The following is a 27,623-nucleotide window of genomic DNA, read 5'->3' as shown; positions in this document are numbered from 1 at the left end:
GATTTCAGTAACTTGCACACAAGTTCCTACATTGAACAGATCATATAAATGATCATCGTGTTTTATATGAAGAATATGTGTCATCTATGTCAGAAAGAGACAGACTTCCCTTTCTGATGTGTCAACATTCAGAACTAAAGTAAACTTATTGTTATTCCCAAGAGTTTTCAAGCATGCCCTTCTTATTGTGTGAATGTTTTCTGTACTGGAATTTCACATTTGCTCCAAACTGTGAAAGTAAACAAATCCTTACTTTGATTTAATTAAAAACACTGTTTTGTTGTCAGATAATAATTATGAATACAGTTTAAATCTAAAAGCTGCTAAAATCTATAGATAGTTTCAGGATTGCTGCAGAAATACCAGACTGCTACCAAAACCTTGGATTTCTCTTTTACAGAATAAATCAATGTATATTTATATAAAAAAATAGCATGCTGTTCAGACTGATAATCTATTCAAATCTTTTATAAAATAAAGCTTTTTCACCCATCAAATCAGTGGAGGTTTTGCAGAATGGACACTGTACAAGTACTGTACATTTGATCATATATTTTCTGTGCAGTGGCTCCTAGGTAGAGCTGATCAAAGCTACAATATAGCATAAATGGTACTACTAGAGGAAGTTGTTCTGCTTTTCTCTCACTGAGTTACCACTTAACCCAAACTTTGTACTACTTTAACCCAGCTGAAATGATTGACCTCTAAAGGAGTCTTATGTAGATTGTTTGATGCAGCACACTGTTGCTTTGCTTCTTGATCAGATTTGACACGGTATGAAGGTGTGTCCACTGACTGCATTGTAGATAAACAAATGATGATACAACCAAGGTAAAACTTGATGACGTAGAATGTGATGAAACAATGTTAAACACATCTATTGCAAGTGTTTTTATGAGCATGTGCAGATGCCCAGTATGTGACAATGATTTTCCCCCCCATCCGGATGTGTAAAAATCATTTCTGTATCTGACAGAATGGTCATGTGTACTTCACCAAGTACAGCTACCTTTATCAGATATCCAATTCTACAAGCAAAGACTCTAAATAATCAGACAAATAAAGGCGAGATTATCAAATCGCATCATATAATAAAAAAGCACAATTCGTTTGACGTTTCTGGTTTGTTTCCTCACAGACTCATGAAATGTTTGTTTCTTTAATTGCATGCATTTTACTTTTAATACATTTAGAGGTAAAAAAAAAAAAAAGATCCATTAGTGTCTTTTTGTTTCATTAATACAATTCCAAGCGATGATCTCTTGACGTTGGTTAGGATCCTGATAATAAAACTGCAAATCTGCCATCAGTTAGATCAGAGGCCCTTCTGAGAAGTCTGAAGTATAAAACATAGATGCAAAAAGGGCTAAAAATGTACTAAATCTACTAAATGATGAGGATGAAGGATTAGTTTTTCATTTACTTTATTTTTTAAATTTAAAACATTTTTTCTTGACTGCTGCCTATGATTATTTACATATAGTTATTACTTGACTCCTCAGTTACATTTGTACAAAAACTTTTTGTTTTATTCTTGGGTCTTATTTCTTTACTTATCAAATGTGTTTAGATTCTGAGCCCTCCTGGAAGTTGTGCTGAGTTGGCAGTGTGTGTTTGGCAGCTTGTGCGAGTCAACAGGAATTTACAGGGAAGCTTGATGAGTAACTCATGATGCGCCGTTTGGTCGGAGCTGCGTCCGCAGGCCGGTGATGTCATGCTGAAGATGGTGGTGTGAGATCATGGCAGCTGGTGAAATAAAAGTGGAATATGAACTGTGTAAGACTGGTCATCCTCTTTACAATAGATGTCTCCACAACTGCTGTTTGTAATGAAAAGCAATACTGTCATGTAGGAATTTCGTCTTTCTTTTTATTCCTTTTTGGTCGTTATTATTCATCAAGCTGTATTTTAGAGAACGTTTATTCCTACATTCACACCAGTTTAACCAGACTGTAAGTGGGAAGACTTTACTCTGCAGAAGTAAACATAGACAACTGGGAAGTGTGGTCACAGAAGTAGATGGTTAAGTAGTCAGACTCCATTATAAGCTGTTGTTTCCCATAATAAACAATATGTTCAAACAACGGAGTGGCTTTCGTAACGTGTGGATGTCAACACAAGCTTACATATTTTTAAAGTTTAAAATGGTTGCATGGCAACATCAGAGCCCAGTGAAATTCCTGTTTTACGCTAAATGAATTACAAAGGATCAATCTAAATTGTAGTAAACCTGACGATTTTTTTTATTTTTTTATGGAAGACCAAAGAGCTGGTGGCGATGCTCAGTCAGCTGCTTCTTCGGTTGTGGCAGAAATCTGCTCTGCGGTTACCGGGTTGCACAATGATGATGCGTCGGTTTGATGACCAGCAGCTCGAATGATGGACGTGTAATGTAAGACCACATCCGGCTTCATGTTTGTCCAAGTCTTTTTAACCGTAATGGTGTTTTTTTTTTCTCACTTTCTTATTTGGTCTGAATGTTTATTTATTTATTATAGTGTATTAGTTTTCTGTTGCGTGTTTCAAAGCACTGAAAGCTTAGTATGTTGAAAGCATACTTTATTCACACCACATTGGTGGTGGGATAGTACACAGCTGCTCGAGGGCAGAGTGACGGATACGTGGGAGCCAGTCCATGCCAATGGACTATCTGACCATCACCAAACATTCAGACACATTTATACATCAGCAATACTGACACTGAAGGCAAGGAGGGTCAAGTGTCTTCCACAAGAACCGCCAACCTTCCTGTTATTGGACCACCTGCTGTAGTGCAGCTGCAGAGGCTCACGTAGAGTTGTGTTTCTTGAAACATGGCACTGTGATGGACTGGTGGCCTGTCCAGGATTTTACCCTGCACCTTGCCTCATAGCTACTTGGATGGACTTCAGCCCTACCTGAGCAGATGGCGGGACCCTAATGTGCAGTTCAGCCCTTTTGTGAACAGTAATAACCAGCGTATTGGTATGGAGTTTGGATGAATCCATTTTTTGCCCACTGATGTTGCAGAGAAGGTCTTTGGTTGAGAGCCAAGTTTTCATTCTCTGGACCCTTTTTTTTTTTTTTTTTTTTTTTTTTTTTAAACATTTTTAGGAAAGTGAAAAGGAAACTATAATTATGTTAGTAAGTCAGAAATCTAGACCTTTACAATGCATTTACACACATTAGTCTATTGTGAATAGGTATAACATCAAGACTGATCTTCAGCTTATGCGTTTTGTGAAAATATGTTCTAATGGGGAAAATGCGACCATAAAAACAAAGAATTGAATTAAACATCTTAAGGTCTTGAAATGTCCTAACAGACATCATAACTCCTTTAAGAAGTCAGTAAAACAAAGCAGCAGCAAAATTAAAATCCCTGTGAAAGCTAAAGTAATGCCCGCTTGTTGTAACTTTAACCAATTTTCACAAATAAAATTCTGTGTATTTGTTATGTTGTCATCACAAATGGGAATATGGAGCACGGGGCCTTTCAATAATTCATACCTGGGGAAAAGTAAAAGAGACTGAGCAGTGGAGGAGAAGAAAATCAATGAGAGCGAGACGGCACTAATGAGAAAGAAAGTAGTGTTTAGATATAGTAGATGGAGTGGAGGGATCGGAACAGATGGGCGGTCAGGCAGATGGATGGGAACCCCACCCAGGCCTGATTCTTCTGTGCTCAGTCCAGCGATGAGCAGCGGAAAGGGAAGTCGAGCATTATTTCATCGAGACATGAGCAAGAGGACGATCACTTTTGTTTGGTGAGGAGGAATCTGTCAAGCTCAGTGTGTTCAAGGTTCGGTTGATTGGTAGGTAGTTTGAAGTGGAAGCTGAGATATCCTTAAATCTAACTTTCATATCTGAACAGACTGATTAAATTAACAAAAGCACCTGGAATGACGGGTGGTTTTTAGTGGCAATGCATCAATTTATTCTTACAGTCAGCTGTGATTCTGTTTTCATGCTTCCCCTTTACAACTTCCTCTTTTTCTCTTCTTTCTTACAGTGAAGCCAGAAACAGCCTTCATCTGATGACCTTACAACTGTGTAATTTGGCCAGGAGACTATGAATGACAAAGCAGTCAGCTGATTTCCGACTTCAGCCTCAGAGCTGTCCAGACTGAGCTAAACGTTGGGGCTTTTTCTTCCCCAGCATGAGATTTTCTGGCTTCGTGCTGGATTGGGTTTCGCATCCCTGCCAGCATCAGTGCTGTTAAGTTCTGGCATGAAGCCTTTGCTGCTCCGCTTCCATCGAGAAAAAGCAGACTTTTCCCTACAAGAGCTTGATGAACGTCGCTGAAAACGAAAATTCTCAACCCGAAGAAAACCTGAAGTGGAGAGGAGGACTTTGCTGAGGATAGGTACTTGCTAAATTTGTGGATTTCCTCCTCTTGCCTCCTCGTATCTCGCCAGCATAGCTGATGGCTTGAATTGCATTTCTCCAAACAGCTGCTACCTTTGCTTATCGGACATGTGGATGCTGCTAGCTGGGTTTTTCTTTTTATTTTGGAAAACTGAGCAGTTGTGAGATTTCTGGCCCATCCTGGTGCAACCATGGAGGGTCTCGAGCAGCTTGATGTGGTGGGTGATATCAGCCCGGCTCTGGAGGCCACAGAGGACTTCATCCACTGCGTGGATAGGATGCAAGGCCAAGGTCCGAGCCAAGCTCAAACAAGCAACCACCAGCCTTCCAGGCAGCCAAAGCAGCTGGCGGACGTGTCCAGTGCTGCGTTGGGGAAGCTGAGCTCCAGCGGTGTATGGGGGCTGCTGGCCGGAGAGCAGACAGAGGTGGGGCCTCTTGGCCTGGCCTGGGCCGACAACTTCAGCGTGCTGGGATTGGGGGTGGGTTTGAGGCATGGCAAGAGAAGCAGAGCACGTTCTACCAACGACCTGGCAGCTCATTCAAAGGAGTGCACCAGCAACACCGGCAGCAACTCCTCCAACTCGGTTTTCAAAAAGGGACACAACCGATCCAGATCGGACGTTAACTACCGTCCGTCTGCCTACACGGACAACGGGCTGCCAGCGGTGGACTGCAACACGCTGAAAAACATGATCCTCAACCACCAGCAAGAAGGTGAGTTTGAATGCAAACACGGTGTATGTTGGCCTGTAATCAGCATTAATTCATTATTTGTCTGCTGGTCTTTGCATGAGCTCGTTAGCTTATATAACAAAGTTAATTGTTGAAATTAACTTGTTGATTGTTGAACAAAGTTAACTGATGAAAAACGACCATGTAAACACTTATTTCCTGATGCAAATTTCTATTCGGAATTAGACTGCAATGTAAGTGGCTGGTTTATTCGCATCTTAATTCCAAACTATTTAATTCCTCTGTCATGTAAACTTTAATTCCGCTCTAAATTAACTCCGGTCGTTCTGCGCATGCTCATTACCTTGTCCTGTTCCAATGACACGCGTTGTTTTGCCTCCCGTGTTCGGTGGTCTATCTTTCTTCTCCTTCTTAGTTGCTGCCAAAAGGTGAAGTAGTATGCTCGTGTTGAGCTGGTACTTAAAATTTATAATAAAAATAGCGGTGAAACTGGTACTTGTTATGTAGTTTTTACAAGTTACGACTGAAAAGACGAAAAGCAGAGAGCCAACTTTGTTCATTTCCGGTACACGTCATATGTCGTATGCACCCTTTGTTCAATCAAAACCCTACCCAACCGGAGGAATTAAGTGAGGACGTATTTCATGTAAACCTTCATTCGGAGTTATGATTTTCATGTAAGCTCGTAGGAGATTACATTAATTCCGAATTATTTGATTCGGAATTATTATTTCTGAATTAAAAAACGTTATGTAACCATAGCCAATCAGGACACACCAGATCAATCGGTCAGTGGGTTGATGATATCCTATTAATACGATTCCATTAAACAAGCTGAATATTGATCGCTACAGATGTTTTAATTAGAAATCGGCCGTTTTAGACGTTTTGTTTTGGCTGACCTCCTGTTTGACCCCTTTAAGCAGCAACCATTTCTATCCAGAATAGAAATTGTTTATATTTTTGTGCCAAATTTCTGATAACCATAATCAAAGTGTTTTTATACATATACAATTTGGTTGGTTTGAAATAAGAATATTATTTTTGTGCTATTTTATGACTTCTGTAATCTTTATGTGTTAAATAGTAAGACTTTCTTTTTCTACTAAATATATCATGTGTGGTTCTGTGTTTGTATAAGATGTTAAGCGTGGAATTGAGGCCTTTAACTGGTACAGTAAAAGAGGTTGAACGGAGTCATGTTAATGCAGCCTAAACTCACATTATCCCTGCTTGCATGTAGGAGGTCATCCTATACCTTTGTGGTTTTGGTTTCTCTTTTTCTTTCAGGGCTGAAGTACCTTTTGTTTTGCTTTGGTGGTGGTTGTGAAAGTGAAAGCTCGGTGGCTTAAACAAAGCCGCTGCCACACACTCTCCCATTGCAAAGTCAGTTTATATGCTAGAAGTAAACCTTTAAATGATGCATGATGGCAAAATGCACTTAAAGCTCATTTCCAAAGTCAACCTTTTGGGCTTTTTGGCAATAAATAAATAAATAAATAAATGCATACATAAAAATATTAAAAATGAATAGTAGAAATAAATAAATAATTAAAATAAAATGAATGAATGAAAAATTCTATAAAAAAACACAAAACAATAATTACAAAACAATATTTTTAAAAAAATTAATTTTAAAATTTGGCAAAAGTGGTCTTTTCAGGTTTTTTTTTTTTTTTGCTTTTCAAACATCTAATTGGTTTGGTACCTAAACTGTTACGTTCACTTATCATATAGTTTATTTTTGACCCTGGCATGTGTTTGCAATCAGTGGTTTTCAAACCAGACACTTTTTTTTTTTTAGTTTTTATTCTTTGCATACATTTTCTCATCTGGGTGGATTGACCCTTTCATTACGTTGAATTTGCCTAATTTGTGCCATGGAGAGTTGCTTTGACTCGTTGAGAATGATGTCATGCCCTCTGGTGACCAAATCATTGAACCTGAAGTATTCCTAATTTTAGCCAGAAGGTCTGGCCCTTACCTGTAAGAGGCATCCACACCTCCCCCTCGTCCTCCTCTGCTCTTATCAACTGTCCATTCAGCGAAAAGCTTTCTCCAGCTTTAAGAGGCTTTGGGAGGAATGAAGCCCGGGACTATTTGTGCTGCAGATCGGGGCGTGTGCTGTGCTTAGGTTGAAGCATCCTCAGAGAAAGCAATAATGATAGAAGATGATGATAACTTAAAATGACACAGCTGTGCTGTGACGGTCCGTATTCAGGCAGAGAGCCCAACAAACACACACCCTCACACTCTTTCTCTCTCTCTCTCTCTCTCTCTCTCTCTCTCTCTCTCTCTCTCTCTCTCTCTCTCTCTCACTCACTCACTCACTCACTCACTCACTCACTCACTCACTCACTCACTCACACACACACACAAATAGTGCATTTGTTTGTGTGTTTTGGCTATCTGAAGGCCTAAGGAGATCCTAAGGGATCCTGAGGGATAATAGCCTGTAATCCTGTCAGCAAATGGACTCAAATGAGGCGAGAGAAGAGGCAACCCAATTACCCGGCCCCTGATACGGGCAGGATTATTTAGTATTAGCATATGTGTGAAAAGACATCGGGGCTGTTTAGTTTGGCTTGATGTGTATTGAAAGAAGAGAAGTAGGAAAAGGACGGTAATAAGCAGAAGGCAAAGTGATTTGGCTCGGTCTCGTTACGTCTCTTTATTCACATAAATTACAAAAAGGGGGCCTGTTTGCCTTTCCATTAGTGGCAGCTGGGGATGTTTACATGGTAATTGGAAAGATAATCTCTGTATTTTAGAATAGGTATACATATATGCAACAGGATGAAGCTGTTGTTGAAGTTCCATAATGTTTTTTTTGTTCCAACCTTCTCTAAAAGCAGTGTTGAACAGAGAAGTGGGTTTGTAAAATAGTCATTTTTTATCAACATGTAATGTACAAAAGCTAAACGTTGAGCGTAATTGGAAGAAAAAATAATAGATAAAATGGAAATAATAGAAAAAATGAGGCACAATTTGGAGAAAAGAAAAGCTACAGGTCATGTCAAGCTCCACAAAAGTTAAACTTTTTCCTAGTTTATTTACTTTTCTTGACATTATGGAGTGTGACGATTATGTAAGACTGAATGATTAATTGTTTTTTAATCAAAATTACAATTTAACAACGTAATTATTCATTCCTCTATATTGCTTCGTGCAGTTAAGGATCATGGGGGCCTGGAACCTGTCCCAGCAGTTAGCAAGCTGGAGACAAGGAGGATCCTGGACAGGTTGCCAGTCTGTCACAGGGCCAACATAGAGGAACAAACAACTGTTCAGGCTCACACTCATTCCTAGAGAGATTTTAGAGTCACCGGTTAACCCAACATGCATCAGTTACTCTTCATTTCCATGTTGCATGGTGCTTCATGCATTTACACATCACACATACACTCACTTCAGTCATTTTCATGACTTTTTTTTTTTTTTTTTGTGCTTTGGTCGAGCAGGTGTTGTAACGCATACACCTTCTCTTTTCCTTGCTCAATTTTGACACTTGGAGAAATATCAAAGGTGAATGTGGACTAATGTAGATAATTTTGTACAGTTTTGGTCAGACTAACATGCTTCCATGCATCTGAAAGTTCATTTGTTCTTCTCGTATCATGTTTAGCTGCTGACTGTTGTTTCCTTTAGCGGTTTAATATTCAGGAAGCAAAAAGTCTGTTGTAAAACAAATTGATTTATTAAGTTGTAGTTTGAACGGTGGAGAGTTGGTTGTCAACATGGGGAATGAAGTATTAATTATGGTTCAACGCTTGCATGTGTTTATTAGACATTTACTCACCAGGTAGACGGGAAGGCTAATTTAACAAAGCAGCTTTCCTCACCCACCACAATGCCTAATTTTCCTCTCAACCCTCCCAAGCGTGAAGACTGCCAATCAGCTGGACCTGATTTTAGTTAAACTTATTTGCATATTCATTTGTTCCTTTTGCAAAAGGTTTTTTTAACATGCATAGTGCGTGACCTGCGGTGACACCGTGTCTGCTGCTGTTTTGATAAGATTGATGAGACAATGCACGCGCCACCCTTAAATTAACAAGAGCTGTGACTGAGTTTAGCTTTTCCCTTTATTTTCCAGGTGAGTGATGGAGCACATTAAAGAAACAAAATGCAATAGCTGCCAATTAGGCTGCGTACGGCTGGGCGTCGCAATTAAATCAGTTTGTCAGATTGGTTCAGGGGTTCCTTACAACTGTGATTGTTATTCATTCTGCACAGATCCAGCTTTCTAGTAAGCACTCTGTTGGGTTTACCAGTTAAAATACACTCATATTAAGGCTTTAAATGGGTTTTAAAAATAATCTAAGAAAGTTTTTTTCAAGTGTATTGGTAATATGGCCGCATTATAAATAGATCCCTATGTTCAACTGTAGACACTCTATATACAACTATGATACATAAATAGTCCATTCTTTAAGTTTTTATGTCTTTTGAGCTCTGTATGAACCATTCCTAAACCGGGGGTCTGAACCTCCACTGGTGTCCTAAGATAGATTTGAAGATTTCTAGATAATTTAAAAAATATATACCCTACATTTATTAAATAAATTTAGGATTTTTATTACCACTGTTACAATTAAGGACTTAATGTGAAGAAATAAATGTGCACTGGAGGGATTATATCTCTTGGTTGTGCTGGGAATGCCTTGAGATCTCCCCTGATGAGTTGGCTAATGTGGCTGAGGAGAGGAAAGTCTGGGCCACCCTGCTTAGGCTGCTGTCCCCTCGACCCGATGTTGGAAAAGGCTGCAGAAAATGGATGGATGGACACATTCATTTTTAATGCATTAATGGATAAATAGCAAAGTTATTATTAAAGCCATGTTAAAAACTCTAATTTGGCATCATGTCAGTGAGAAAAGCTGATTTTGGGCATGTAGGTGGTTTGTTACAGCGGCAAACTGAATCCACCAAAAACCTCTTTATCTTCTCAGGCCTGGGATATACTTGCTGCTGACAACGCGTCCGCATACATATAATGGCACCCACGTGTCCTCACTGTATGTTTGACACGTAGGCTGCACGCGTTGACATGTGGTGACGCTAGGTGATGTGTCATGTGTGCAAGATGCTATTTTGACTTGAGCGCTAGTAGCACTCATGCAAACTAAAGCATGAAAATGAGATTGGAAGTAAAGGAATAGTTTGAAGAGCGCTTCTTGAACCTTGTTTACAACTACCTGCATTTGTATAATGGTTACAGTGGCAAATACTCATGCCTAACAGTTAACAACAGATTAGTAAACTGTTCAAGTTCAAATTTATTTATATAGCACATTTCTACAGCAGCAGGCGCCCAAAGTGCTGAACAATAAAACAACAAACAACAACACTCCACAAAATAAAAATAAACACTGCACATTAAAAAATAAATAAAATCTGGACACAAAACAAAAATCTAAAATAAAAGTAAATTAAAACACACGAGAAAAAGCTCAGGTCTGACCACATGCCAGCGCAAAAAAGTAGGTTTTAAGGACAGACCTAAAATCAGAGACAGATTAAGCCGCTCTGATGTGAAGGGGAAGGTTATTCCATAGTTTAGGAGCGACAACAGAAAAGGCTCTATCACCCATGGATTTTAATCTTGCCAATGGGACCTGAAGTAAAAATTGAGAAGAGGACCTAAGAGTCCTGGCTGGAGCGTGTTGATGTAACAACTCTGCCAGATACGAGGAAGCCAAACCATTTAAGGCTTTAAAAACAATCAATAAAATCTTGTACTGGGTCCTAAAACTAACTGGAAGCCAGTGCAGAGAAGTGAGCACGGGGGATGATATGATCATAACGTCACGTTCCTGTCAGTAATCGAGCCGCAGCGTTTTGGGCAAGCTGCGGTCGGTGCAAAGTTAACAATGCCAATGCCAAAATGGAGAGTTACAATTATCCAACCGTGACATAATGAGCAGGTTAATGACTTTTTCGAGGGCAGGTTTAGGAAGATAAGGCTTTAATTTGCCAATCAGCCTTAAATTAAAGAAAACAGTTTTAACTACAGCGTCAACCTGCCGATGTTGTTTATGTAAATGCCGCAAAAATAAAAACGTTACCGGAAGATTGACCTTTCCACTTGTTCAGACTACTTGTGCTTTGGACTGCCCCCTAGCGGTGATCTCCAGTATTGAATGTCTTGGCTGCAGCTTGCCTGCGTTGTTTGCAGCAAGTATACACACAGACGCTAAACACTGCAGTTTACGCAAACATACACTGCACATATATCCCAGCCCTTATTGTGAAGCCTGATAATTTTCAAGCCTCATATTTAGTATTCTTATTAATGGGTGTCCAGAAACAAAGGTAGTGTTGGGCTTTTTCAAAATATTTAGCTCCATGTCAGTGTAAGAAGAGAATATTTGATATGTAGGTCTTTAGTCACAGCTGTTAACATAATCCACCAAAACCTACTTTATCATCCTTATTTATGTAATTTCAAACAACTTGCAAGACTCTCATGTAGAGAATGACTGATGACCCATTTGATATAACACACAATTAACAGCTTTATATGACTAAATGCAGCCCTTTATCTTAACTAGTCTCACTTTTAGATCTAACGGTTCTCCTAACTCTCTATTTTCATCACGTAAAATTTGTTGGTCAACTTGTGTGGCAGGTAGTTCTTTCTGTTTCTCTTTTTAGTGGGAACATTGTGGGTGGAGGCTTTCAGCAGATATAAAATCTGCATGTTGTATTTTAGTCCCTTCGTCAGGCTGTGGGTGTGATGTTTCTACAAAAGCCACCAAGTCAAATTTAATAGGTGGAACATGAGCAGAGGAAGAACCTGTTCAACTTAGAAGACGATATAGTGCAAATATGCGATATACATATATTTTCAAACAACTGAAAAACCACCTCATGAGAGTGTAAAAAAAAAAAAAAAAAAAAAAAAAGTGAAAATGTTTTTCTAAATGTAGGTGTTTCTAGTAAAGGAAAGGTCTAGTAAAATATTGCAATATTCTTGGTTTTGTGTGATGGAAACCCAGCTTCAAATTCGGAAAGACGAGCGTTTCTTTCTTTTCTTACATATTGTAATTATATTTGACTTTGTTAAGTTACAGGAAGTCTTTATGTTGTTCACTCTGTAGTTGTGTGAATTCAGATGTTTACTGACCTTAATTTACTTTTATTTCCCTCCTTAAGATCCAATTGGTTTCCAGCCATGTAATTCATTGTAAAATGCATCTGCCTTGGCTGTCAGACATGTTTTTTGTTTAGCTGACAACCAATGACAGGTGCATGCTTTTAATTTTATATCGGAGTGGGGTATCCTGTAGGGATGGTTTGTTTAAATTGAGTCATACTGTTCGCCCTGCATGTACTCATGTAAATTAATGTGCTTTTACTCATTCTTTTTTCTCTTTTTGGACTGGATTTGAATTGAATGATTGCTTAATGATAAGTTTCCATTCAGTCCAGAGATCTACTAATGCAGTTAAATCTCTACTGTAAAAAATGGTTGGATCGTTTACTCTTTACATGCAAACTGCAAGCATAAGGTTAGAGTTAAGGTTAGCTTGTTTCAAAGTTTTCATACACTGTAAAGAATATTATTTGTGCCCACAGAGACGGTAACTGTCCAGTTTGTGGGAAGGAGTTCATCCAACAGATGATGCCGACCACTCATACATGAATCATCTCGTTCTAATTTCTCTTCTTTTGTGTTTCTGTCCAGCCGATAAAAGCAGCAGTAGCAGCGTGGTGAAGCAGGGTGAGATGGAGCAGCGCGAGTGGCCCCGAGGCCGTTGGGCACCCTGCTACATCGAGTTGACGCCTTGCGAGCTCCGACTCTACACTCTGGACAGCAGCGCCAACCGCCAGCTGGGCACTGCCTACTCGCTGTCACACTGCCAGAGCGTCATCTCACCAGCACCTTGCAGCCAGCCCAGTCAGATCAGCCAGTCTGCCGACCAACGCACGCTCCAGGCTGTGTTCTTCAACAGCACGCGCCTCCAGCTGAGAGCGGCCAACCAATGGGAAGCCATGGAATGGAGACGTCTGATGTGGGAGAAGGTGCAGGCGACAAGACCTGTGAGGCAGGAAAACCGGCAGCATAAGAGCGAAGTGGAAAACCAAAAGATCGCTAAATTTCCCGCGCCCATGTCGCCTTCTTCATCACCTTCTCCATCTGGGCTCGACACCAGACCCGATGGCGACAGCGACACCCCTACATCAATGGAGGCCTCGCTCTCCCTTCAGCCTCCTACTGGTGTCCTGAGCAGACCCACCACCCTGCCTCTGTTCTCTCAGCGCTGTCAGGATGTCCTCAGAGCTGGTATGCTTCACCAGATGATCGATCAGAACAACTGGCGCCCCTTCACCTTTGTCCTGACCAGATCTACTCTCCAGGCGTTCCCAGCTGAAGGTTGCGGTTCTGCGTCTCAGCCTGTCCTCCAGTACTCCCTTGCATCCTGCTTGGCAGTAGAACAGGATCAGAACCTAGAGAACAGCGAGCCCCGGAACGAAAACGGTGAAATTTTCCAGGCCGTTTTCCCCAAGACGATACTCAAACTTCGCGCAGACGATCGGCTGAAGGCTCAGGAATGGGTGGAGGCTCTGCGTGAGGCAGCAGAAGCACACAGGTCTACACAAGAAGAATGGAAGGAACCAAGTGAAGGACCTCCAGGCCTTCAGGGAGTTCTGGTGAGATCTAAGCCATCCAGGGACAGGAGGCAAAGGGAAGCCCAGAGAGCCAAGCGACAATCAGTCACCACTAGTTTTCTCAGTATTCTCACCTGCCTGGCTGTGGAGAAGGGGCTTACAGCTCAGAGCTTCAGGTGTGCAGGTGAGTAGCTGATACAAACACACTCTGCACACACATGCTGCCTCACCATAGACTGTACATAGAAAGATGGACGGAGCCTCCGTGACGTCACCCATAGGTTTCTAAAGAGCTGAATTGAAGCTCGGTGGGCGGTTCCTACCATCGCCATCATGGCAGGGGCACGCATGTCGTCTCGTCCGGAAAATATAAATATGGGCAAAGAGGTGGAGCTGAGAGGGGGGGCTGTGAGCGTCATGGTGGATGATTGACATCGAACAAACTCCAAACTTTCTGTAGCTAAGAACTAACCGTGCTAACCTGGAGCTAACCAGCTAACGGAGGTAAGCGAGCTAAAGCTAATTCACGTTGTTAACTGTCTAAAAACCGCGGTTGTTCTACATTCGTCTTACTTGAAGCGGGAGATTGGGTACGTATCAAAAGGACACGTCACTAAATATGCCTAATTTCGAGATTAAATTACTTTAAAACGAGCGAGTTAGAAAAAAATTTACTCCCCCCACAGTTGTCATGAAGATAAATCTGACCTATTAAACCAAAAATGAATTTTTGAACCAGACTGTAAACATGTTTATTTCTGCTGTGAAGTTGGTCTTTTTAACATGGGAGTCTATGGGGATTTGCTCTGTTTTGCAGCCCCTAGTGGATGAAGAGGGAACTGCTGTTTTATGCACTTCGGTTTTAACCGCCGGAGGACCCGTCCATCTTTCATTTACGGTCTATGTGCCTCACACAGTGTTGGTAACGCATGAGAAATTATTCATGTTGATCTTTACCTTCCTCTTTTCTTGCATGCCTGGCACATTAAAGAGCACATGATTAGTCAAGATTCGTATTCCAGTTTGAAAATCAGGACATCTAAGTTCCTCTTAATGGGATTCACTCAGACCATTTAAAGCTTTAAAAATCAGCAATGAAACCTTAAAATCAACTTTTTATTGACCGGAAACCCAACAATTCAGTCAATACTGGTATTTTATGATCGTGTTTTACCAGGAGACGGAGAGAAGATGGTTCAATGTTTGAATTCCAGAAATTGTTGTTATCAAGCTGAGAGGAAATGATCGTACAACTGTTTGCCTTTGCAATAAATAGGAAATGATACAGCCATATTTTATAGAAGATTTGCATAACATAATTATGATTATATATTATTTTATAAATATTTTATAGACTACAATAAATGAATAGTAAATCAGGATAAATTATAAGCATCACTAGTAAAGAATATATCATTGCATATGTCTGTAGAGGTAAAATACTGTATTTAAAAATGTTGCATTGCTTTTTATTAGTTCATGCATGAAAGGGTTAAAATGAACTTTGTGTTTAAGGCCAGCAAACTGTCAAACCTGCTATTATCGTGTTAAGCACACTGATGATAAACAGTTCAGTGCATTTGATTTGCTGCTAGTATTCTACCTGTTTCTCTCACTTTATTGGCTGTTTTCTTGCACCCTTTGCCTCCTTCATTAGCGCTCTTATTAAGCCTGTAACATACTCCATGAGAAGCAAGAACTGAGTTCTTGTTCTCGAGGCTGCAAGAACAAGAAAAAACGTCTTGTTCGGCAGGTCCATACATACTACACGAGAAGCACGTCTGCAGCTGGGAGGGGTCACTGCGGGGGGCAGATGTCTGCATTATGTGCAATGAACCCGGTTGTTACCTCCGCCGCGGAGGTTGTTTTCCCCGGCGTCTTTTTGCTTAAGATAACTTAAAAGGTTACGGAGGGATTTTATAAATATTTCAAGAGTTGTTGCAAATGTAAAAAAGAAGAACTGATTAAATTCTGGTGGTGATCAGGATCACCGTTTGGATCCAGGAATGTTTAAAAAGGATTCTTAAACATTGTGCTTTGTGGAGGTTTCCGCTCTCCGAGTTTCTAGTTTCATATTTAACGAGCAGCTTCGTCCGCGGGTTGTGCACACGGCTGGGTCTGAGTGTTTTATTGCCACATGTAAAAACGTTCGTACTTTCTCACCACCTCGATAAGCTGTTTTTATCAAAACAATCCGTTTTGCCGGCAACAGCAAACACACGGAAGCAGCAACTCCGCTTCATGCTTCATGCATGTGTTAATCACGCCCACCTCCAATGTCCGACCAATCACACGATACTTCTCGCAGCCCCGCAAGAAAAAAGTTCTGCCAGGCCGGTGTGTCAAGAAGTGTCCTCAAACACGTCCGCGAGAACAAAATGACGTCATTTTCTTCTCGGAGCCTCGAGAACAAGAAAAAAAGTTCTCGCTTCTCGTGGAGTATGTAACAGGCTTTAGCCTTCCGACCAGATCTTTGGACAGCCCCATAAACAGTAGGCGGTGCTTCTACACTCCCTGGGTGTGAAATGTAGGTTTCCTCACGCCCTCTCTGAGGAGGGCTTTGAATAATCACAGCTCACCTCTTTTTTTATTTGTAACAACTGGCTTATTAATGCAGGACTGTTTGAAAGGACAGCTGAAACAGGAGCAAGGATTGAGGCCGTCTGGGGCCAACTGATGATAATTGGTGGGCTTAAAGCACCGGCAAAGAGGAAAAATGGATGAATTAATGAATGAATGAGAGCGAGTGAAAGCAGCCTGGGGATGCTACAGTGGTCAGCTGAAGCATAGTTCTTTTTTTTTTTTTTTTTTGGGAGGGTTTCAGAGTAGAGCTGGATGAACGTGACAGCTGGATACATGCTTTTTCTATACAGAACACACCTCTGCTCACTCACTGCATTTCTTTCCCTTGTGTCCTGCCTTTCTTTCTTTTTTTCCTTTCACCAGTTCATTCATCCTCGTAGCTTTTTTCCTCTCTATGCCTCCTTTTCTCCTGCTACCCCCCTCATTTATTTGACAGTATCCCTTCTCAACTTCCTGCAGTGTTGGTTAGCAGCCACTAAAAGTGTCTTAAACCATTTAAATTTAAGTAGGTTTTTTTTTTATCTCACAAGGTTTTGTAGAGGTTTAATGTCTTCTCATAGATTCATAGTTGTTTTACAAACGCTTATTTGAGAAAGTCATTCTTAATATTTGCTTAAACTCCACTAGGATAAGGATTTAAAATATTTCTTCCACCTTTTTTTCTTCATTATTTCAGTTTCTTTTCATCTGTTTTGAATAGTTTACTTACTTGAACAGTTTCTTTATCACAGTTGAATTATTTGGTACTGAACAGAGTAAAGGTCTTTAAGACACTGTCATAAGCACCACTGGGTAAATAAGACGAAAACTGAACAATGCCAGCCTGAATGTTTTATTTATTTATTTGTCAGAGGACATTTTTCCTATCATCCTTTACTTTAACATGAATACTTTGAGCCTTTTGCCTGATTTTTAGACCTGTGCTTAAAATGTGCATACACATTAGGACACGAGTATATATCCACAACAACAAGGTCTATCTGAATACTTTTGAAGTCACAGTAAATAAACGTGATGCAAAGTTAGGAACAGAACTATTGTAACTTGTATTTCCATAGTTGAAACCGTATACAAACTAAATTTACATAAGGATAAATTCTGCAACCATAAAAACGGAAAGTATTTGTAAATTTCATATCTCAGTTTTGTCTCACATAAAATATTTACTTGTATTTTCTTGAACTTAAAGAATCTATTCTTGCTTGTTTGGTTTATACCTGTTTTTTAAATACCTGTTTCAAATATGGAGAGACAAATTACAAAACTACAGATTTCAAAACTTGTGTCCTTATTGTGGCTCCATAAGACAACACTTATGAGATATGTTAAGATGTTTAAATATCAGTATATCATGTGAAGAAAGAACAAAAATGGCACATAACACAGATGAAAAAAGTTTTATACCGAAAAAAAGAAAAATCAAAGGAAAAAAAAAACACCTTCAGAATGGATATGAATAGCTACGGTTACATGATGTTTTTTGTTAAAATCTGAATTAATCACTCGGAAATAAATCATTCGCAATTAACGTATTCTCCTAATGGTTTACATGAAAATAATAAATCCGAATGGAGGTTTACATGATTCATGTCCTCACTTAATTCCTCTTTAGAGCGGAGGGTTGACAAGCGTTCTGATTGGACAAAGGGTGCATACGACGTATGACGTATACCGGAAACAAAGTTGGCTCCCTGCTTCTCGTCTTTTCCGTCGTAACTTATAAAAACTACATAATAAGTACCAGTTTCGCCACTATTTTCATTGTAAATTTAAAGTACCAGCTCAACATGAGCATACTACTTTTTGCAGCAACTAAGAAGGAGAAGAAAGATAGACCACCGAACACGGGAGGCAAAACAACATGCGTCATCAGAACAGGACAAGGTGATGAGCACGCGCAGAATACCGGAATTAACTTAGAGCGGAATTAAAGTTTACATGACAGAGGAATTAAATAGTTTGGTATTAAAATGTGAATAAACCAGCCACTTACATCAGAATTAAGTTTGAATTTGAATTAAAGTGGTTTTAAGTGGTTTTAAAGTGGTTTAAAGTGGAATTGACTTTTACTTGGAATTAAACAGGAATTAAAACTCCCATATAAACGTAGCAATTGTCCCTCTAAATGATGCAGCTGCATTTCTAAACTCCTATCATCCAATATGTGATTATTATCTCTGCATATGCCAACTCTGCTCAAGTGAAGGACAGCAAGTAGAAGTTGTAGTGCAGACGGTTCAGGTGCGCCCCCAAAAAAAGCCACTTTAGTTTGTAGTTTTGCACCACCTGTTCTACAAGTTCCCCAAATGTTCCTGCTTCACTTTCGAACCAAACACAACAATGGCCTTCATTTTTTTTTTTTTTTATCAACAACATAGTTTTAACTGTTATTTAAGTTTCATGAGCATTTTTAGAAACTTTTTATCATTAATTTAATCAACATTATATTGGCCATCAAAACCTCAGAAGCCTAGTTAAACAGAAATATTCATTCCCCCCACTTGTTTCTAAGGAAAATCGGACCGTATAAAGGAGACACCACCCGAAGCAAGATCTCTTGGCTGCGATTGTGTTCCCAAATGCTTTGCATGCATCCATAGTTTCCGCTGATACTTCTTTGAACTTGTTTCAAGTCCTCCCTTTGCATATGCATACGCCACCTCCAACCATGTACATACTGAGAGATTGGTTATTTAACATAAAAATGCTAAATAAATGCATCTAATTACATATGGAAACAGCTGCATTTTAGATTCCTTTTGAAGGAAATGGTGTTCGTTTGAAGACTGTGACTCCCCATTGCCCCACAATCTCTCCCCACACAGACACAGACACACTCGTATGGACACATTTGTGCAGTGTGTCCCCAGGGTTGGTGGCCCCTGTTGCTACATTGGAGCACGTTCTCAGGCCCCTGACGGACCATGTGAGGCTATTGGACGAGTTGGGGGAGGGGTTTTGGTGAAGTGGGATTCAGAAGTTATGAGGGAACTGAAGAAATAAGAGCTAGATTCACATCAAAAGATGGACAGTTTCTTACTAACACACACACATGCGCACATAGACACACACACTATCTTACTCATAGCACTCCCTATTTGTTCACATTTTCATTTGAGTGTTTGGTTGGTGTGAATGAGAAACATCAAAGCTCGAGCTTCCCTTGTCTTTTCAGTTTTAATTCGCACATGTACATAACACACACACACACACACACACACACACACATACACACACACACACACACACACACACACACACACACAGAGCAGAGTCCTGTCAGAGGTGTGGTGGTTTGAACCAGCGGCGGGCAGATGAAAGCGCGCGTCCTCTTTTTTTGCCCCGATGTCATCTCTCTCTCTCTCCATCTGTATGTCTATGTCTCTCCCTCTCAGTGTGAGCGGGTCAAAGTGACCCTCTCTCACTACAGAGAGCCGCGGTACAATCGGTGGACCTTTGAGCTAGGTTTGAATTCCCATTCATCTTTCTCTCTGTCCCTCTTTCTCTTCATCCCAGAAAGACGCATAAAAGATCAGAGACAAGTAGAAAATGCAGTTGTAACTCTGCTGATGATGTAGGATTTTTTTTTAAATAAAAACTGCTGAAACTATACATAGTTGCTCAAACATAAAAAGTATTCTTTGAGTTTTTTGCTGCCTTTTTTTAACTGATAATAATTCTTACAATGAGCACGATGAATTATTATTTACAGTTAAAACCTTAAGTTCAGCCAGTTAAATCACTGTAATATCACTCAGTTACAAGCGTCACCATAGCAACGTGTTGATCAACTGGTTCAGATAAGCTGGCTTTGAGAGAAAAGCGCTGTAGCTTGACAACGGTTATTTAGCATAAAAACTACTTGAGGATGACATAAAATGGTTCATATACTTCAACATATTTACCAAGTTTTGTAAGAAAAAAAAATATTTGTCATAAAATGTTTACTGTGTGGGACCATGATGAAAACGCATACAACAAGAAGGAGCCATGCATTACACGGCTACCCATCATGGTGTTCTAGACGCCGTGTTGTGCATTAAAACTGTGTAATGCATGACTCCTCGCTGTTTAATCCTTACTTAACCTGACAGAAGTTTCCAAAGCAATGACATTACCATCTGGGCTTTCTGGGTAATCTTTATGAAAGTAAATGCCTGACTCAAAATGAAAAGTTTCTGTTCAAATATCCGGTTATTATTGGGATATTTATCAATCAATCAAACTTTATTTGTATAGCACTTTTCACGGAAGGAATATCAAAGTGCTTAACAACATACAAAATAGTTTCACACTTAAAAACACACATGCATGTTACCTACACACACACACACACACAGCCCAACCCTTATTTAGGAAAATTTGATCATTTTGGTAATCCTAACTGATGTAAAACAGGAGAATTTTTAGTCCGATTCAGCCTTGTACACAGAGAAAAGAAGTTTGTCTTTTTATAGAAAGTATAAACATTTGGTTTTAACTGCATGCTACTTTTTCTGTTTTGGGGTTGTTTTAGTGCTTGTTGAGGATTTAATCCAGATCATATCATTATTTGATAGGTGAACTCTGTGTTTCTTCCCTTGTGTGTATTTCTGCGAGGTTTCCCAGCATACTGTGCAGAGGACCTTCAGAGTGCCTCTGCGGTGGTGGACATAGCTTTGCCACCATGTGTTTGTATGCGTGGGTGTGTTCTCCTTTTTCACTCATGATATAGAATTTGGGGTTAAGGTTAAAGGTTGTTTTTCAGTTTGCAAATGTTTTTTGGGCTTCTTAAGTCTGAGTCTTTGTTCCTGCGGTACCTACAGCAGCAGGCCAAATTTGAAGCCGCAGTTGGCCCGAAAGCCAGTATGGTGGTCAGCTGCTTCCTCGAAGTGACAGTGTTTCTGACTGCTAACCATTCCCTCAGCCTTCTGCTTCCCAACCAGTGGACTGTGGTTTCTCCTTTTCAAAGAGCATCCACCCCAAACAACAGCATGAGATCATCAGATGTGAGTTACACATATGGTTTTCATTGGAGACCCTGAGTTAAGATAAGCTGTTTTCTTTCTCCTGGTGTCTACAAGCCATGGATTCAGACTAGGCGAAGCAGGTATACTTTTAAAAGTTTTGGAAATGGATTCTGATAGTATATATTGATTAGTTTGGCACTTGGGTTTTTAAATAAAGTTTTTGATTGTACATCAAAAATGTCTGAAAGTGTAGGATTCACTCAGATGTCAACCCATGCTGCGATTCAGTGTTAATATTTTGAGAAAGCATAGTTTCTTAAGGATTGGTAAGGTATCCAAGGTGTCCGTCATGTAATCGACGCATAAATCCAGCTTTTACAAGAGAAATTAAAGGACTTTAACGTGCCTCCGGAGCTGTTCTGTGCTGGTGTTTTGCAAATACGCATCTGTCTGTCTTTCTGCTTCACTGCCATTTAAAGGTAGAGTATGTAAGATTTTCAAAATAAATTAACTTAAAAAATAACTACAATCATAATTAGATCGTTTTTTAAACATGTAGGTTCCAGTCAGTCCATTTTTGATGCGTTATTAAATTACAAGTTTAATTAATAACAAAGACCCTTCTTGAATGTTTTCTGACCAGTAAAAAGAAAAGTACCTTTTTTCTACCAGTAGGGTGAGTAAAAGCCCATTTATTGCAGAGCGGCTCTGAGCTACAGCTCACAAGCGATTCCTGCCCTCATTGGAGCTGGCAAGGAGGAGGGGTGAGGGGTGAGTTTTGCTCATTACTGCCAACCTGTGGTCGTTTTTGGAAGTAGCAGTTTTGTGGTTTTGCTCACGACCTGGTGTTTGCCACCTGGTGGTGGAAAGAATCACCTTGAAATCTTACATACTCTGCCTTTAAAGGGGAGGTTTGGAAATTTGTGGGACAGTCTTGAGTTGTGGGCTTCCTATTCGTTGTGTTGGTGTTGTTGTCAGTCTTTTAAGCTGGATCTTCAGTAGCTTTCGTTGGGGCCTGCATAGCTGACGGTGGTGAAATGTGCTCTCACACTCAAGCGTAGGCTACAGTGTTGTATTTCAGTTTCTTGTTCTGGATCTAAAGGTGGTTGTCGGGCTGATATCAGCTAGTAAAATCCACCGGGTGGAGTCCTTTCAAAGGTTTACTCCAATTCCAACAGGCATTTCCTGTTTCAGAGGAACAATGGTTGACACGGTGCAGTGTCTGTTCTGTGTTTGTCACGCCAGCTGCTTCATCACTCTTTTTGTGATGAGAGCAAACCAAGCTAACTGTTCTATGCGCAGTTCATCTGCATTGGTTTGATAACTGAAACCCGTCCGTCTAGCTGTTGTAAGGATGAGGCAGATCATGATGGTACAGACATCCTCCTCCTTGTGACAGTAGTACTCCTTGATAGTAACTCCCAGTACAATGGCCAAAAGCATTGACCTGCTTCCAAACTGGGCATGGAAGGATGTGCCTGAACAAGCCTGACACATACACATACCTCAACTCACAAACCACAAGACCTAAAGACGCTGCTGCTATGGTGGCGTCACCTCAATGCAGGACGCCCACAGAGGTTCACTCTGATAATCTGTTTTATCAGATTATTGGTGAACTTCATCATTATTTTAGAAAAGAGGTTTTGACCAATGATGTCAGAATAAAATCTACATTTTAACTAAAAACTTCAAATGATTTATGTTTTGAGCAGTAGCTCAGTCCACATTTCAGTGTGTGTGTCTGCACTGAACTCCAACATGGCTTATTTTTCCTTATTGTTAGATAAAGACGGCATTCAGCTCTGAAAGCTGATTACACCATTGTGTGAGCTGCTCAGACATCAGATCACAGTCAGTGATAGAAACGTAGCTGGTAGAATTTCTCTTTATTGTCTGCCTTCATCTTGTTTGATCTCTAGGCTTCTATGCAAGTTCTTTCTCTCACTTGTTTTTATTTCCATTTCCTCTTTTTCACCCTGTTATTTCTCGGATGGACGAACGTGCCGACACATGCCACCCTTTATTTATATCTTTTCGTCCTTTTTTTTTTTTTTTTTTTTTGTTTGGTCAAGCCTGTGAAAAAAAATTCCAAATGAAAACTAGATAAAAATCTCCCATTTGGTTTCTACTTGACTTCTCTTCATTCGCTGTTTTCCTCCAGGCTTAGTGTTCCCTTAGATGGTGTGGATAAGGGACACCTGTTGCAGCGTTTCAGCGCTCAGCTGTTTGGGTGTGTGTGATCATGGAGCACGTCCGGGTGTTTGGGTGAAGAACAAACTTTAAAGGAACTGGAAGACAAAGCAGAGTGGGGAAGCTATCAGGCTGAATAGAGCAGTGGATCTGTTGGTCTTTTAGATCTACAAAAGCTCTTTCTTATTTGAGGCTGCTGTGTTGTGACTACAAAAAAAAAAAAAAAAAAGACTGCTATCTAGAGATTGCTTGAGATGAATTTGGCATGTAGATTTTTAGCAAAGATGAACTGAACATAACTGATGCACACAAAGTAGAAACGCTCTCCTGAATGGATACTTATGAGGATTTATGAGCTGTGCTATGTGCTATGTATCTTCATTTATTCTTCACCAGCCAAGTGTTCCCTTTATTTGGACTCCAAATAAATGGTGTGTTTGCAGAGATTTACTCATTTAATCATTGGAACTTTAATACTGGCAAATATTAGACAATTTGTCAAAGAACAGTTATAAATGGCATCTTTAGGGACTTTGTTTTTATCAGATTGTTACAGAGGCATCATTTGCTCCCATTACATCAGCTGCATCTACCAAAATGTCAAAGATAATCCAGTTTGACTGAGGCCAACAAGAGTATTCCTCAAAAGCTCCTGGCTAAAAACTTGTCACATGTCAGCATTGTGTGCTGTGTTGTTATAAGAAGTGAAATCCATCAAAGATCTGACTCAGGGTCTGAGAAATGTATCTGTAGTGGGCTCGACACACAAAGAGCGACAAAATTCATCGCCACCAAGATGAAACATAACACGCGGGACGTAACGAGTCAGGAGATTTTGCTCGAACTGACAGAAATCTTGTTGTTTGCTCTACTTTACGGAAGACAAAAAAGAACCCAGGGTTCATCCTGTTTTAAAAACAAGCAAACATCCTAGTCAATATCATCATTTGATTTCAGATCTCAAAACGCAACGGCGACACAAGTTGAACATTTTTCAATTTACTTAAAAGCGTTGAGAGCCTTCGTATGCACGTCTGCATGAACGAGGCCGAAATTTTGCAGGCATGAATGTTGCATGCCGCTTGGCTCGAGGAGGGCAGTGATTTTTGCCTCTTTGCACAAGTTCCATCAGAAATGACTGGAGAAGAAGCAACGAAAATCTTATCAGAAGCGGTCTCAGCGGAGGAATGGCGGTCACGAAGTTATTCTTAAGAAAGGGAAACAAGCAGAAAAGGTTGACGCATGTCAAATGACAAGGCCTGGACCTAAAATCATGTCTGCTGCATCTCAGAAAGAATTGAACTTTTAAAAGCATTTTAAAAGTATGTTGCACACACTAATTCATCTAGCTGCAACTCACTTTGTCATTGCAGGGCTGGAGTTTAGTAGATAGTAGATGGGAGTTCCTTTTTTTTTGTCAAAATATAACCAATTGCGTTCCCTGGGTAAGAATTCCTTTTGAACTTCAATCTCTTTTCATTATCTGCTGCCTTACCAGGCTGGATTAGTGTGGAATTTAGTGAGGAGCTATAATCTAAGACTTATTAACACCAAGTTATTTGCTCCACAGCGTTTGTGTCATCCTGATCCAGGTTCTTCTGCTGCCATCAAGAGCTGACTTGTGCAATACTTCAAAGCCAATAAGCCTTTGAACAAACATAAGTTGCAGATATGGATCTTTTTACTGAAGCCTTCAGTCGGTGATATGCAAGGTGTTGAGTTTGAGAAGACTGTGTTTCCTCACGATAGCAGATATAGTCAGACACTTTAGATTATCGTGTTGGTTCACATATGTTTATTAACAAGGTGTAAGCACACACTGGCTAACCCAGTGACTTTCTCCTCAGGCTGTCAGCGTCCAATCGGCCTATCTAGAGGCAAGGCAAAGGTCTGTTACTACAGCGGCTGGTACTACTGCCAGAGCTGCCATCAGGACAACTCTTTCCTCATCCCAGCACGCTTGCTGCACAACTGGGACACCAGTAAGCACAAGGTGGGAAAACAGGTTGAAACATCATTACAACACAACTTAAACTTTACTTTTTTTTTTTTTTGTCTTGTCCAGGATGTAAGCAAGCAGAATGATGGTCTGGATGTTGTATTCTGCTGAACAAATTTACTGTGCCAAGGGGAGCTTTATAGATATAATGATCCCTTTGCTATTCTGGATTCTTGTTTTATTTTTCTATTTATGTTGTATAATTGTTGGTATTACAGTTTATACTGCTGGACCGGACCTGAGAGGATAGGAGGATAGAAGAGGAGTAGAAAGAAACCAAAAAGAAGAGAAAACACCCTGTAGAGAGAGACAGAGAAAAAGTAAAAGAGAGAGAACAACTTAAACTTTACATGGTACAAATGTCAGCTGTATTTTAGAGGGTCGCATTCCACTAATTTATTTGTGCATTATGGGGAACAGTACAACATGCATACGAGCAGAACTTCTAAGTGGAATGCAGCCCTCACCTAGAAACCTTGTGAGCTCTATCTAATGGTAGAGAAAATTCGACACCTTCGTAGCCCACACATGAGTACATTGGATTCTTTTTCTTTACTATATATAAAACTGTAGGCTTCAAAAGCTCAAATGATCCATTACAAACAGGAAATAACAATTATAAGGGGATTATCTGTAGTGGTCTGGGTAAATATTCTATTCTGATTGGGTAAAGGGTGTCCCTTAAAATGTATTGTGGGACATCAATAAAAAAAGTTCTGGTTAAATAGCTTAATTGTTCGAAATTATAGCGTTGCTGCAAACGCTATTTATCAACCGTGGCAACAGAAACTCAGAACATACATACAGCTGTGGGGTCGACGCTCAGAGGCCAGGCTGGAGACACACCAGGTCACGTCTGTGACGGGACGGGGCGTCGCTGTAAAAGCAGCCTGCAGGCTTATTGGGCTCCGTCAGTCCAGGGGAGACGAGAATGGAGAAACATTTTGTCGTCCCGACCAGCAGTGGTCAAGGCCCACAAACGTCAAATCTTTATCAATCAAATGCCACTGTGATGGACATACCAGTATCTCTTATCAAATGTTGCATTTAGTTTTAAATAGTTTGTCACTTGTCTCTCTGTCTGACACAAGGTGAATAGTGGATAATATCTATAAAAACAATTTAGGATGGACTTGCTTGTTTGAGACACATTTAATGATCAGAATAAAACAATTTAGGAAATTATCTGTAGACTTTGATTCTTTGATTCTCATCCTCTGGACACATGCAAGCAGTGATAGCCCTCTGAAATCATACTTTGTATCACGTAGCATAATGTTAAGCAATCATCTCACTTCACTCCACTCGTTAGGTCTAACATAACAGCTGCGGCCGACTGAGCTGAGACCTGGTTGACTTGGCAAAGATATTAAATAGCCCACTCAGCTACTTTTTGTGAAAAGGTTACAAATTTAATGGTAAAAACCAACACTAACATCTTAATAATTGATTAATATATCTTTCGTAAGTGACCATGGTACAAGCGGCATAATGCCCTTTGAGGTGTCCATTATCAGAAATGAATGGACGATGTGAAGGCTTTACCATCGACAGACATTATCCCTCACTTCTTGGTGCATTGATCTGAACAGGAACTTTTGCATATTTCTTTAGGTGTCTAAACAGGCCAAGGAGTTTCTGGAGTTTGTGTATGAGGAGCCACTGCTGGACATCCAGCAGCTCAACCCCTGCCTGTATGAACACTGTGAAGCTCTGAGCACTGTGTTGCGTCTCCGTCAGCAGCTTCAGTCGCTGCGGGCCTACCTGTTCAGCTGCAGAGCAACCGTTGCTGAGGACCTCAGACGAAGGTATAAGAGTTCTCTTTGGTTTCCACAGCACCTTTTTCCCACCTGATTCACTGTCAAGACAGGATCGGTTAAAAAGAAAAGATTCAGTGTGATCCGCCTAACTCAGCAGCTTTTTCTGAACTGGCTTTGTATGAACACTGTTACAATGTAAGATAAGAGATAAGTACTTTTTTAATGGCTGCACGGTGGCTTAGTGGTTGGCCTGAGCTCCCTTCGGGTACTCCAGCTTCCTCCTACCAGCCAAACACATGCATGTTAGGTTAATTGATCTCTCTAAATTCTCCCTTGGAGCAAATGTGAGCTTGACTGGTTGGTTGTTCTATGGTGCTGGTCATGTGATGGACTGGCTGCTAGTTGCTGGGATAAGCTCCAGCTTCCCCACTGCCTAGAATTGGACTAAGCAGTGTAGAAACTGAATGAAAAAGGGAAATTAA

The 27,623-nt window shown here is 40.3% G+C and overlaps 1 protein-coding gene across 1 annotated transcript in view; it reads left to right on the top strand.

Moving 5' to 3' along the window:
* Positions 1–4,539: 4,539 nt before the first annotated feature.
* Positions 4,540–27,623, top strand: part of plekhm3 (pleckstrin homology domain containing, family M, member 3) — a gene marked incomplete at both ends in the record, with an annotated part of 40,090 nt that continues 17,006 nt past the window's right edge. Inside the window, 4 exons of the mRNA XM_079253914.1 lie at positions 4,540–5,062; positions 12,732–13,841; positions 25,230–25,375; positions 26,996–27,189. Of these exons, the coding sequence (XP_079110040.1) occupies positions 4,540–5,062; positions 12,732–13,841; positions 25,230–25,375; positions 26,996–27,189 (1,973 nt within the window). The remainder of the gene's footprint in view (positions 5,063–12,731; positions 13,842–25,229; positions 25,376–26,995; positions 27,190–27,623) is intronic.

This window comes from Telmatherina bonti, assembly GCF_933228915.1.
Source record: "Telmatherina bonti genome assembly, chromosome: 15".
Lineage (NCBI taxonomy): Eukaryota > Metazoa > Chordata > Actinopteri > Atheriniformes > Telmatherinidae > Telmatherina > Telmatherina bonti.
The sequence above is the reverse complement of the archived record's forward strand: the minus strand, read 5'-3'. Positions and strand labels throughout refer to the sequence as shown.